The following is a 14,416-nucleotide window of genomic DNA, read 5'->3' on the forward strand; positions in this document are numbered from 1 at the left end:
GTGTGTGTGTGTGTGTTTGTTTGTTTCACTCAAAATCTATTCAAAGCAAATGTGAAGGATCCATTTACACAGGATGGGTTTTGTGAAGAGGGCAGGGGCAGGAGGGGGGAGGAGGAGGAGGAGGAGGAGGAGGAGGAGGAGGAGGGGGAGGAGGGGGAGGAGGGGGCTGTTTTCGAAGGATGGGGGAGGTTGGAGTAGAAAGATGGAGGTGAAAATGAATGTTATTGTCATTAATCTGGCGTTCGAACGTGGCTCAAAACAAACAACGAGGGAAGTGAATCGTCTGCCTCATTTCATCTGCAGCTTTAATCACTATGCAGAGATCAATTCTTTCCCTCCACTGTGGCGGACATAACTCATTTTACCATCTATATCCACTAATAACACGTCTTTAATGAGCTCTGCAGGTCTATGCAGATTAAAAAAAAAAAAAAAAAGGGATCCTGTGAGTTATTTGGCTCAGTTACTGAGATTCACTGATATTTACCCCACTTTATTATGTCCACATAAGTTAGCAACAGTCACAGAACAAATGGTGAGAAGAAGGACAAGTGGAAAAACAGGTAGGGTTGTAAATAAAATGTGCTCCCAACAGAGCAGATAAAAAAAAAATTGTAAAAAAGGGTCGATTTTAAATCACATGCACAAACGGAATGTCCTCATCAAACTTGTCTTGTGCCTCAAATCAAAGCGGCTTTCTTGCAAATATCACAATCCACAGTCAAACAGCAGTACTCAGATGTGTTCAGGGAACAGGTCTGATACTGTCACAGGAACTAGTTGTCGCGTCAGCATTAGCATTATTAGAGCTGTGAGCAGTCAGCCGAATGAAGTTACATCAACTCGTGTGAGGAAGATGCTCTATAATCTGGCTGTCAGCACATCTTGAAAAAGTCATAAGCTAATCACAAAAAGCAGTAACAGAACAACTCAGATGAACTATTAACATGCAGACATTTCTGAATATGTTAAGCTCAGTGGGGGCCGGCCAATAGAGGGCGCCAGGATGCCGCCCTGCCTGTGATCAAGATGAATTTAAAAAGATTTAATGAAATGTTAATACACTGTAATTCTGTCGACATATGTTTATGCCACCAAATTAACAATGGGCCCTGAATTGTATTTCCTTCATTTTCACCAATTACTGATTAACACCAGCGTGACTAACAGAATTAAACGAATCAGCATCATTTCATGTCTGAAACTTGGGGCGCCGTTTAAATCGCCCATCGCCAGACCTGCTCGGTAAAAGCGAGCTCCGGTTTGTTCTGGTGTGTTTCTACGAGATGTTGAGTTGAAGACAACAAGCGGTGAGTCTCTGATTATTAACTCTGTTACATCTCTTCTAATTTACTCATTTGAAAGGAGAAATTTGGCTGAAAAGCTGCAGGTCGGGTTCCACTTTCTCCATCATAGTTATCCTAAAGGCACACAAACAGAAATGCTTTCGGAATTTTGCAAATGTGTCCAGGTTTGTTATTGTTTATAAATGTTGAGATATGCTCATATTTATTAATGACTAAAAATTTAAGAGCTTACAAAAAAAAAAGCACACGGTATATTTTTTAAATTCTTTTTTTGAGGTTTCTTTCAAAGCATTCTAAAATGCTTTGAAAGAAGGATTGATGTGTTGTTTGAAAATATACCTGATATACGTTTTGTTTTCCCTAACTGTCACTTCAAGTAAACCAGCGCCAAAACACATTCATTTTCTAAAAGGGACAAATGTCTTTGTTTACAAGTATGTTAATAAAAGAGTCTTAATAAGTACTCTCTCTTCAATAGCTGTACAACAATTTTTTCATCACTGAGTAATGTGGTTTATAAACGATGAGGAGCCCCACCTAAGAAATATACAAAGACACTTTGATCATTAATTATTTAGAAATAGTAATGAGTTACTACATTGCTGCGAAATAAGTTCAACCCCATAAGTTTCCCTGTCATGACGTCAACAAATCAGAAAACTGTAATGTTCTCCTACAAATGTGAAGAAAATAACACGTTGCATCCGCACAGAATAAATACTTGACTTCCTCTATTTGTCATCTCTCACCACTCTAAAACTCATTTCCAGTCACAGCTGGAAGGTGTTTTCAGCAGGTATAGAACCACTACCTGCCTTCACACTACGCAGCCAGGTAGCAAATGTACCTTCCAGCAACACAACAGTGGAAAATGTCCCTCATGAGTTGATGGACGTTGAGGCGAGTATCTATAACCGTTAATTCCTGTAAAAGCTGGAGATGCCCTGCAGGCTCATGAAACAGGTAGAACATCTCGTGCTGATTCTCCTCTTAAGTGTGTAGTCGGGGGAGAAAATGAATGCTGTGGGATAACTTCCTGATGCTTACACGTCCTCGTCCTCACCGCGCTGTCAAAGCAGACCTCCTGGTTTGTTCTTTTTCCTCACTCAGATACACTTTAGCAACACATCAACACCGACACGGCTCCATATGTTGTTTTGCCTCCCGGCTACAGTCTGTCTGAACATGGCCCTCGGAGTCTGTGTCAGCAAAACGCCGGCTTTCTACAAATTTAGGCTGAAAATGGTCTCTTAGCTGTTCTTTAGTTTAGGATTCGACACGTACCCCCTCAGGCCTGTGTTGTAGTTTGAAGTTTTCGAGCACACCGAAGCCGCCGCAAGCCTCTCAGCTGGTCTTGGTCCCCTCGCAAACACAAATCCTGGAGTATCCTCGTGTCCCCCGAGCCCTGGATGTGACCCCTCAACGTACGCGGCTCCTGTTAACCTCTTGTAAAGTCTGCATTGTGCACACAGTGTTTATGCATGTGTCTTTCTGGGTGAAAGAAGCTTTAACAGTTTTGCAGGAGCCATTGAGCCAAAGGTCAGCGATGTTTTATTATGAGCAAACAGGGCGAAACGTCTACAGAGGTCTTTACCCCACTAATAACCGGCACAGGCACGGCAGTGCCCGATCCCTCATCACAATACGCAGGCTTGTGTGCAGCTAATACCTGTCATACTCCAGTGAGCATCTCTGTGGAGCAGTAAGCTAATCTCACACCGTCTCATCTGGCTGATGGTGCCGAGCAAGAGGCAGCCTGCACGCGTGGCTGTGTGTGTGTGTGTGTGTGTGTGTGTGTGTGTGTGTGTGTGTGTGTGTGTGTGTGTGTGTGTGTGTGTGTGTGTGTGTGTGTGTGTGTGTGTGTGTGTGTGTGTGTGTGTGTGTGTGTGTGTCTGAGGACTTCCATTTCTATCTTTGTGGGGTCTGAAAACTACTACACTTGTGAGGTCCGACCTCCATGCTGGGACAAAGAATGCAGGGCGCCATTCACAGTGACTTGTGTTTGACGGTTGAGATGTGGCTTTGGAGCTCAGGTTACCATAAGGTCAAAGTGAGGGTTAGTCACCCGGTTGTGATGGTTGAGGTCAATGTGAGGGCCAATGCATCATCATGACAGCAGGAAGACCTCACAAACATGGTGCTTTGTGTGTGTGTGTGTGTGTGTGTGTGTGTGTGTGTGTGTGTGTGTGTGTGTGACATCTTGAATTTCTTTATGGGGTCCAAAAACTGTGAACATACTATATTTATGGGGCCCAAAATGGAGAACCCTAGACTGGTGAAGTTTCAGGTTAGGGTCTTGAAAAATACATCAAAGGGAAGTTAATCACAAAGATCTAGTCTCTGTTTATTTCTCGCTTTCTGGTCCCAAACACTAAACACACACTAGACAAGCAGATCTCCAATATTGGGGTCCAAAATACAGGACTCAAGTGATGTTTGGGGGCCAAGGGTTTAGGCTTTGAGTGGAGAAGGTTGAGGTTTGTATTAAATGCAATATGTCCAAGCCAAACAATGTCTTGCATTTCTCTCTTTTTTTGGGAAGGCTCAAAAACTGGCAGTACACAATACTTTGGGGGTCTATCTAACCCCTTGGGGCCCACAATACAGGGTTAGGGTCACACTCGATGCTTTATACTTTTAGCAAATCGGTAGTGGTCGATAGCCACATGGAAATCATTTATTTCATGGAAAAGTCTCCACAAGTCCTGTATTTATTTATTTTGGAGCCAAAAACTGGAAGCACACTTGCTCTGTGGGACCCCCGGTGTAGAGGCTCACACCAGATTACAAGTAGGCAGTTTTATAGTTCAAATCGTTAAGGTTTTTGACTGATAGGTATGAAGTTAGGGTTAAGTCCTATGTCAAAATCGCAAGAGCAGAAACGTCCATAAGAAGGCCTAGAAGGGGACGCGTATCTCTTATTTGAGAGAGAGGGTCTCCAGACACTTTAGTCCCTCTCGAGACTAACGCCTACGGTTAGGGGACAGGAATGCATTACGTCAGTGGGAAAGCCCCACAAAGATAGCACAACAAGTATATGTGTTTGAGTGTGTCCACCAGTGTTTTCCTATCTTATGCGGCCGTTACTCTCCAAGCATCAGCTAAGTGGTTTAATGTGCAAATACGATCTTATGGGTATCGGAAATACTATTCAAATATTTGCTCAGGAGGTAAATCACTTCCTGTGTGCAGCGAGCGAGCGACTCTAAAAGCTACTTTGTTAATTAAATGCCCTCATGGGGTTACAGTAGAGATGTACTCCACCATATGGAATCGGAGGGCGTGAAAGATCAGCATATCGCATTCCACCAATCTCTTTTGTTGGCCGTCTGTTGTTCACGGCAGCAGACCTCACCCACGTGTCTCCCAGGTACAATCAAACAAACCCTGACTGCTGTTTTACAGACACGGTTGACCCACTTCTCCATCGCGACGCCTAACTTTAGCACCGTGGAATCACATTAAGTCTGCGGCGCGCTTTCATTAAGCCGAGCTTCACCGGTGCTTAGGAAACACAGGTAGCTCACACACCAACTCCCTCTCCCTGCACCGGTTGCTAAGTAAAGCCCGGCTTAAAGCTCATCCTGGGAGACTGAAGACAAAACACCAAACGCACACCGGCAGACACTATCTGTGTGTATTCATGATTGCACCTTAAAGCTTTAAGCCACAGGGATGACGTATGTTTTGAGGATTAGAACCAAGGTTAGCATCATTCTTGGTGCACAGCTTTATATAGAATGGGCTCGGTGGTTAACGCTACCTAAATATTTGGTTCTGCGAGCTCATTTTGTATAGCTTTCTTTAATGAGCTTTAGAGCTGAAGTGCTATCTCCAGACATAAAAGGTTATGCTGGGCTAGACATCCTATATCTCAAAAAACATTCTTCCTGATATGACCTCAGCAGCTCAAAAACTTAGAGTTTAGATTTCAATGGCAGCACAGATACGAATAGAACAAAAGCCATAAAAATATACAAAATCTGAAGCTTTAGTTGGCTACTGCTTGCAACATCCAAAAATGTATTAAAAAGTCAGAAATGTCATTTGTTTCTGATGAAGACGGAAGAACTCCATCACTTAAAGCAACTGAATTAAATGCTAATTTTGAACACGCTGACAATGCAACAAAACACGAATGGTCTTGAACAAAATACTCGTTCACAAAGTTCAGGACCCCGACTGATTTTTCTGCCTGCTCTGAATTTGTCAAATTATATTAGTGTGAAACTGACCAGTGCTTTTATTTTGAAGGCCCTTGCATCTGTATGCTAAGAGAGTATGTGCGTGTCGTCACTGTAACGGTTTGGTAAATGAGCGATAAAAGAGGGGGTCCACAGCCATTTTAAAGAGGGAATTGGGGGGGATTCCCAAGAGAAAAAATGTTGCAGACTGACATGAACAGTTACAGAAAGAAATGACAAAAGGCATGAATCATCTTATCTTTTTATAAAAAAAAGTGTACAATGTTGTAGCTCCACTTCTTGAGCTGTTCTTCAGTGGATCCATTGACAGTCTCGTTTACAATGCTGCCAACCAGCCTGGAAGACAACGACAACATCCTCATGATGTTTACATTGCAGTGTCTGAATGATGTATTCAGTCCCACTGACTCATGTAACAGCAACTGTGGAATGAATCACGCGATAATAGCCTCGATTAATCACGCACACGTTATCAGCTCGGCTTGAGAGCTCCAGCTCCGGCTGGAGAGCGTCGCTGCCTGTCGGCGAGCATCCACACAGTTCACAGGGTGTTACGTTTCCTCGCCTTACTCATCGCTAGAGGCCTTCACATGTGTGACATCTGCTTCACAAGTTCGGGCCGAGTGTGAAACCCAAGTCACTAAAGTGACTGATGGTAACTGGAGCAGCTGCTCCACCTGAGGACAGGTTATATAGGCTTCACTCAACAGGAAGCAAGAAATAGGGTGAAGATGTGCATGAGCAATGTGTAGATTCATCTCAGTGCATCGCTCAATGATGGTGGTGTTGGTTTTAATGGTGCTCATCGTGGTAATGGTGATAATGGGAGTATTGGTGGTAATGACGCCAATCATGGTACTGGTGTCAATTGTGGTAATGGTGATGGTGGTGCTAATCATGGTACTGGTGGTATTGGTGCTAATGTTGATAACAGTAGTAATGGTGAAAATGGGGGAATCGGTGGTAATGTGGTAATAATGATAATGGTGCTAATAGTGGTATTAGTGGTAATGGTGGTGATGGTGATAATTGTGGTATTGGTGGTAATGGCGCTTATCGTGGTTGCGGTCGTACCGGTGCTAGTCAGTGAATGCAATGGGAGAGTGAGTGGTTGGAGGTGGTCGGAGGGGCCGATTATTAATATTAATAATAATAATAATAATAATAATCCAGAAGATTATACTAATCATGGTAATAGAGATAATCGTAGTACAAGTAGTAATGGTGGTAATTGTCCTAATCAAGGCAATGGTTGTAGGCTGGATTAATGAGGCAACAGCAATCCTGTATTCCAGTATGGAGTGTCTCAGACATGCCAACAACAGGCTCATAATCACACTGAAATAGAATGCTGCCGAGCTCATGAGTGACTGGGAGGTGTGAATGTACCAATTCCCAGTGGGAAACCAATTGCACGTAAATGCAGTCACACTGGGGAATTCCCACTGGGAAAGCGGGAGGTTCAAAGACAAGGCATTTTTTCATGGAACCCTCCACTTTGCAGTTCCATTATTCTTATAGCAAATAAAAACAGTGGTTGAACTAATAGTTTAGAGATCAATAATTTAAAAAGAAAACTAAGGCAAAAAAACCTGTCTTTTGGAAAATATATCGACTGAAAAGGGAAGTCCGGTGGCAACGTCACTCTGCACTTCTACTGTGTTTATCTGCAGTCGTCAAGAATCACACAGACACTTCTCCATCAATAATTCACGGTGCAATGACCTGGCGGTGAAAGGTGAGATGCAGGATGTGATGAAGTCCCGCCCACCCACCTCCCCGCTGTTGCCTCATTCTCTTCACAAGCAGATTACAGAACAGCCATCAATAAATGATAATATCAACTGAGGCACTGAGCTCAGAGAGCGAGCCGATGGAGGGGCAAAATAATGTGCAGGGGATATTGACGGAAATCTGGAGAGGTTCTATTCACCATTATTGGAAGTCATTATGTGGGCGGAGCAGCGAAGGTGACCTGTCAGGAGGTTGAGGCGATGGATGCACACATAACCACTGTTGGGAATTCGCCATTCGCAAGTAGAATGTTACTTTAATACCACTATATAGATTATAGAGAATCCTCCTTCAGTAGCACATCACTGCAGGTTACAGACCACTGCAGGCTGCCTTCAGACAGAAGAAGTTGGATGACAGACACCCTTAACAGCCACCTGACCCTGACACATGTTCCTGTCACCTCGTAGCAACAGTCCAGCCTGATTAAAGCTGTCTGACCGGGTCTCGCTCCGAGAGGCACGCAGAAGTCAACACAAACGTGTGGAGGAAGAAGAAACAGGAAGTTTTCGGAGTTGGCCGGTGCTTCCTTCCACACTACAATCAACCACGCCACGGCATTTAGCAGGACAACTTGCTTGCGCAATTCTAGTGTATTTCTGAATGTTGATGAGCTACAGTATGCCAGCGTATCTGCAGCAAAATACTTGATATACTGGTATTTCTGGTATAACCAGACTCATGCATCCTGGAAAGAAAATGGATCGGTTTTGTTTTAGTTATGATAAGTTAATGGTGACGAGCACTCACAAAGACTTGGTTCAACAGGTAGACCGGCATAAACCAGAACCGATAAGCAGTCAGCCAAGGTGAGGTGTCTTTGGATTACCACGGAATAGCATTAGACCAGCCAGGACCAATACAGACCATCATTGGCCAGCATCCAAAACAATAAATGCTATAAATGAACAAGCATTAATATAATAGAGACCAGCATTAGACCGGTGTTACCCAACATAAACCTGCATTTGACCAATTTTGACCACTATTAGGCCATAATAGGGCAACAAAGACAACCAAACAACTATCATAGACCAGCATCAGACCACAAAAGACCAATGCAGTCCATCATAGGCCAGCATCAGTCTAAATAAGACCAGCATAAACCAGGATTAGACCAAGATAGATCATCATGCGTTGAGCAGCATAGAGAAGCATAGATTATCATTGTTCTGTAGGCACCAGCATCAGAGCAATATGGACCAGAATAAACCGTTTTCAGAGCAGCGTCGGACTACCGTAGACCAGCATTGACTTGCAATACACCAAAATAGACCAGTATTAGGCTGCAATACATCAAAGAATTCAAACCAATAAAGACCAATATTAGAGTGGCGTGAGACGAGTATGGAACAGCATTAGACCAACGTAGACCAGCATGACATCATCATACGACGAGAATAGAGCATTAACGGAATATGTACGAGCTTTAACAGGTATTAGGCCATCATTCATGGGCACAGGTGATCACAATAATGGAAGACAACAAAAAACCCAGCCTGAGACGGACACGGACCAGCAACAGTGTGAGAGAAGTAAAGTAGTGCTGAGGAAGAAGAACGAGGAAGTATAGTCAGTGTTGGCTGCTGCGTCCTCGCATGCCACATTAAACCACCCACAGCCTTTATTGAGCAATAAATAGCCTGAGGCAGATCCCATGACGTTACCGAGACCTGATCTGATTCTGAGAACTTCAGGAATCTTTGCTTTGTTTTATGGCGTCTGCCTCGCTCGGCGTTAACTTTGCATCGGGAAACCGAATCCAATTCACAGCGAGAGGAGCCAGACGCTGGGTGGAATCAGACACAGCAGACTCTGGCCCACGTTCAGTCAATCGGGAGCAGAGAAGTGGAGCTCCCACACACTCCACACACTCAATTATGCAACCGCCTGAGCGAGGAGCGTTCGGATGAGCTCCGGTGCTCCAACACCTGAGAACAACGGCCCGCAGAGCTGCACTTTTAGAAAGCATAATCCCCGCTTTCCCTCGTTCTCATGCCAACATGGAAACACAGAGAACACACTAAGAGCAGACACAGAGTTCTGGGTGAGAGATTTCACTTTAGCACCGCTTATTTCTCTGCCAGCTGCATTTAAACAGTAAGAAAAGTGCGGCTATAGAAGGAAATATTCCTGGAAGGGTTCAGATAAGACTGTCTGGCTTCTTAAATGTAGCTTTTTAAATCCAGGGACAATCAGATGCTTTTCTCATCAATGGATGGCAGGTCGTCAAAGCAACAGCAACAGACTTTAATATCGAATCTAGTTCAACCTCCTCTTCCTCCTCCTCCTCCTCCTCCTCATGTGGGAGAAACACTTTAGGTATGAGATAATCTAACAACAATAAATCTGCATTCATCTTCTTTGATCTTGAAACTTTTTGTTTACAGATTAAATCTAAGAATCCAGCTCTTCGTTGTCACTGTGAGAATCTTAAACAGCGACGGTTGTTTCTCAGAGAAGCCCAACGCAGGAACGCAAAAGTGCAAAACGCAATTGGAAAAATAAACAGAGTGACAAGGTAAAAACAAAAAGTCAGCAAAAAGTCAACAAAGCGTAAAGATGTAAACCAAACAATTAACTTAACAGTTAACATGTGTTCACCAATATTGTCCAAGTTATCTTAGTCAGTTTTCACGAAGGACCAAAGTCGCGAGCCGTCTGGAACTTTGCTCACTGACTCAGCGTTATTAGGTTCACAATATAAATCAGCTCCTTCAATGTTATGATATCAAAAAGTTTTCCTACGGCTGGAAATTAAGCTGAAGAGGTCTTGTCCAGACTGACGCTCTACAGCCAAAGTATTTTCAATTTCATGATAATGAAATATGAAAAATGACAACGAATGTGCACTTTAGAAAAACAGCTACGTACGCTCATGGGTAGCTGTTAGCTCGCAGAGGATGTCATCGTCAATATCAGCGAACAAGAAGCAAATAAAAGCAGCCTTCGCTCACGCAAGAAGAACCAACATGCAAATAGTCCACAGGCATGAGCAAACAGTCACTTTGTTCCTTTGTCTTGGAAAAGTCAGGAAATAACAGCGCTAACCTTCTAACAGGCTAACAATGATGCCGTGTATTACTAAAGCTTCAACACTTGTTTTCGGAAACAAAGACCTGCAGGATTTCATCCATCTAATGTCAGATTTTTTAAAAAGAAAATCTCTTGTATCAACTAATAATTACAACACGCATTGGCATATTGAAAATAAAGAGCTTAATGGTACAGTATGTCACCTTTAAATAATACCACGTCTGTAGGCTGGGTGGCAGCCATGAGTCACTGCCGTCTACTTTTATTTTCTTAATAGTGATTGTTGTTACGTTACAGTTTAGAAACATTTGGAGACGAAGAGCCGAAAAACTAATCTGGAGACACGATATTATAACACATAATTGGCCTCAAACTGTAATATAGTAAAAGTCATGACGAGAACGTTTTTGTGCTTGAATATTCTTATTGGGGCTAATAAAGCATTTCTGAATCATTACAAAGAGCTAAATTGTTGATTTCCGTCCAAACAGGAGATTATATAGATTGAAAAATATGTGACAACAAAAAGCAGCCCAGTGAAGATTTTGTTTTATGTTTTTTCTATAACTGCCAGCTTGGTCATCAAAGTGTATTAAACTGAATAAAGAAGAATTTTTGACTCATGACAAGAGAATAATAAAAGTCCAGTATCTATAAATAAACTCAGATTTACTGTAAAACATCAACTCTGTTAATAAAATTATACATTTCTCTGGCAGCAATAACTCACTGGTTTGACCTTGTTTATCCGACATTAGAGACTAACAGGTACAATTAAAATGTGTTAGTAAAATTACCTTTTGGAAGCCCCAAACAAATACATAAACTAAAAGATTAAATCAAGTCTAAAACAAGAGAAAACTAATTTAAAAAAATACATCAAATAAAAAAATGTGAAATATGAAATTAGTTAAAATAATAAATCCAATTGAAATACAACTTTGACATATGATTCTTGTTTCTTAAAATCCTGGAAATGTATCTAACATGGAGTTTAACAGTTACGAAAATGATTTTAATTTTTAAATAGACTTAGCGTCAGCCATCGTTAACTTTGACTATACATACATGAAATTCTCCACAATTTTCACTTTAAATTGATCGATGTTTGCCTTGAATTCACTATCAAAATTATATTTAAAATATATATATATATATTATATTTTTAAAAAAATCATTTTACATGAATATTTTTCTTTCTTTTTTGAAGGGGGTGTTAAATATAATCAAATAATTTTATTTGAAAATATGATAAAATTTAAGTTTTTTTAAATATTAAAATAAATATTTACGTAAATAATTCTTAGTATTGTTAGTTTATTTTTTAGATTTATTTAGATTAACATTAATTTTCACACATATATGTATATATTTTTTCTCCTCTTTAGTGCATATTTGAAAAGTGTGTATAATATGTATTTGTGAAAATATTAATAAACACATTGTTAAATAATAGGATTTTAAAAAGCAAGAAAATGTTTAAGTCTTTCTTAAAACTGAATAGTAGAAAGAAGTGATATTGTAATAATATTGCAGACATTGTTTTTAGTTACAGATTATAGAGATTATTTTTTAAATGTTTTATGTGAAAACTAATGAATGATATCATTGAGTTTGTTGTGACGGAATGAGTTTCCTCTGCTGTGATAAATTGGTGCTGATATTCCTGCGCGAGGCGTTCAGGGACCATCAGACAAGGCACTTTGACCTTGATTCCGGAGAAAAGAAGCTCTCCTGCTGTCTCGCTCTGTCTCGGTCCGTCCCTCTGTAATCCGAGGGGATCAATGTAGCTTCTTTAATTAGAACCTTTTAGAACCATCAGGAGCCGGAACCCCGCCTCTCTCCCACAGAGAAAACACACAGGAAGCAGATACTTTCATTTCGAGCCATTTGATGACAAACGAGCTTGAGGCAAAACTGTCTGGATGTGAGAGTAAACACAACAGAGGAGGAGTGAAGGTAACTCATTACAAATACTTATATTGCTGTAATAAACTACTATTGAGTATGTGTACTTTAAAACCTTTTGAAGGTTCATTATATTACACACAATCATAAAATCATAGAGGGTGAAAGTAACTAAATACAAATAGATATTGGATTACATATTATGAGTTTAATCAAGTATAAATTAACTGTACTTTTTCAACCTCGTATCCATAAGCCAATCAAACGTCCAATGGCTAAAAAGTAACCAATACTCTAAGGTTTGTAATTTTTTTTTTCCTTTGCAAAACAGTACTTTTACTTTTTATTACTTGATCACTTTGAGAAAATTACATTACTTTATTCAGCATTGTAACATTAGTAGCTCATATTTAGGAACTAATACTGTATTTCTTTGAAGATTACTATTACACTAAACTAGATTACATATATGGGTATACTTCAAGCAGTGTAACTAGTTCTATTTGGATAAAGATTTAGTGTACTTTTTCCACCTGATTACCAACATTAATGCAGTAATAAATCATCCAACAGTAAAGTAACTTATACTTTCTGTATTTTTTCAGATTCCTTTGAAAAAGCAGTACTTTTACTTTCTATTTCTTCAAAGTAAACTACACACATACTAGTGATATTGTTGTAACATAAGTTATCAACACTAATTAACTAATATTCTGAGTATTTTTGAGTATTCTTAACTTCATCAGTGTAAAATGTTTTGTCTTGTCTGAGTACAATTTAAGTAGTGCAACTGTAGTTTGTAGTAGATACAAGTTCACTTGTACTTTATCCACCTGGTTACCAACATGGCAATAAATAGTTCTACAGTTGAAAAGAAACTAATACCTCAGAGTATTTTTTTCAGATTGCTTTGAAACCCCCAGTGCTTTTACTTTCTATTCTCACTTATTTACAGTAAACTTCTTTACTTTATTTACTATTAAGTAACTAAAGCTTTGAGTATTTTTTTGATGAGTACTCTATTTATATAAAGTATTGGTACTTGTTATTCCTCGCTTTGTTATGGTAAACTGCACTGCATAATGTATGAGTTTACTCAAGTATATATCAACTCTACAGTTGTGACGAGCCAATAAAACAAAACGTAACTAATACTTTTCAAAAGTAGTACTTTGTAATGATTTTCTTTATGAAAGCCTTACGTTTACTTCTTATTCTTTGTATGCCCACTTTAAATTACATTTCATCCAATCGAAGTACACTTTAGGAAGTACTTTTACTCGAGTAGTTGAGCCTGCACTCGGACTCGAACCCTTGCCCCTCATCACCGGCTTTAGCTCAACACAATGGAGGATCAATTCATGGATTTTCCCGAAGCAAAGCTGCGCGCGCCTGAGGGTGTTTTAACTTTCCCGCACGCGCGCACGGACACGGAACAGGTCCTGGTTCGTGCGCGCGGAGGCGGTGACATCCTGCTCTTGCGTTAAAATCAAATGAATAAAGCCGCGCGCCTGAAGAGGCTTTATTTTAATGAGCGGAGTGACGTCACAGCAAGAGGATAAACAGAGGCGCTGAAGGCACCTGAAGCACGAGCGAAAAAAAAATCCCCAACAAAAAACACGCACAACAAAGGTGATACAGGTGACATTCAAACAGCACGCGGACACGGAGAAACACGTCTTTTCTTACCGTAAAATGAATTCCGCGTGATCTGCCCTCCCATCGCTGGTCGTTAGCCCCCGCTCCGTGTCCGCTTTATTATCGCCTGAGTGGGATTATTCGGATGCGCTCGTGCCACAGCCCGGCGCTCGTGACATGACCGCAGCCTATCGCCTCTCTCCTCCACATACATGCAAACACTGGAAAGACGCACAAACACACACACATACACACACTCTCTCTTTTTCTCTCTCATACACACACACACACACGTCCGAGAAGGAAACTCCCCCCACAGGCCGCCTCATTCACTGAGCCGCTCTCTCCGCCTCCGGACCCGCATTTACATAGAGGGCGGGGACTGCGCGCGGGTAGGAGCGCGTTTCACGCTTCCAGCGCCGCACCGTGCGGAGACGGTGAAAGGGCGGATCCAGGGAATCTCCAGGAAGGGGGCACAGAGGGGACCGAGGGGAGTGGGGAAATGGATCTAATCACTTGAATGGAATC

General features: G+C 41.2%; 1 protein-coding gene across 1 annotated transcript in view; it reads right to left on the reverse strand.

Annotated features, from left to right (window-relative positions):
- neurl1aa (neuralized E3 ubiquitin protein ligase 1Aa) overlaps positions 1–14,185 on the reverse strand; it is a 48,981-nt gene extending 34,796 nt beyond the window's left edge. Inside the window, exon 1 of the mRNA XM_080464480.1 lies at positions 13,940–14,185. Coding sequence (XP_080320606.1) covers positions 13,940–13,973 — 34 coding nt within the window. The 5' untranslated portion in view covers positions 13,974–14,185. The remainder of the gene's footprint in view (positions 1–13,939) is intronic.
- Between the last annotated feature and the right edge of the window lie 231 nt (positions 14,186–14,416).

This window comes from Lipophrys pholis, assembly GCF_963383615.2.
Source record: "Lipophrys pholis genome assembly, chromosome: 5".
Taxonomy (NCBI): Eukaryota; Metazoa; Chordata; class Actinopteri; order Blenniiformes; family Blenniidae; genus Lipophrys; species Lipophrys pholis.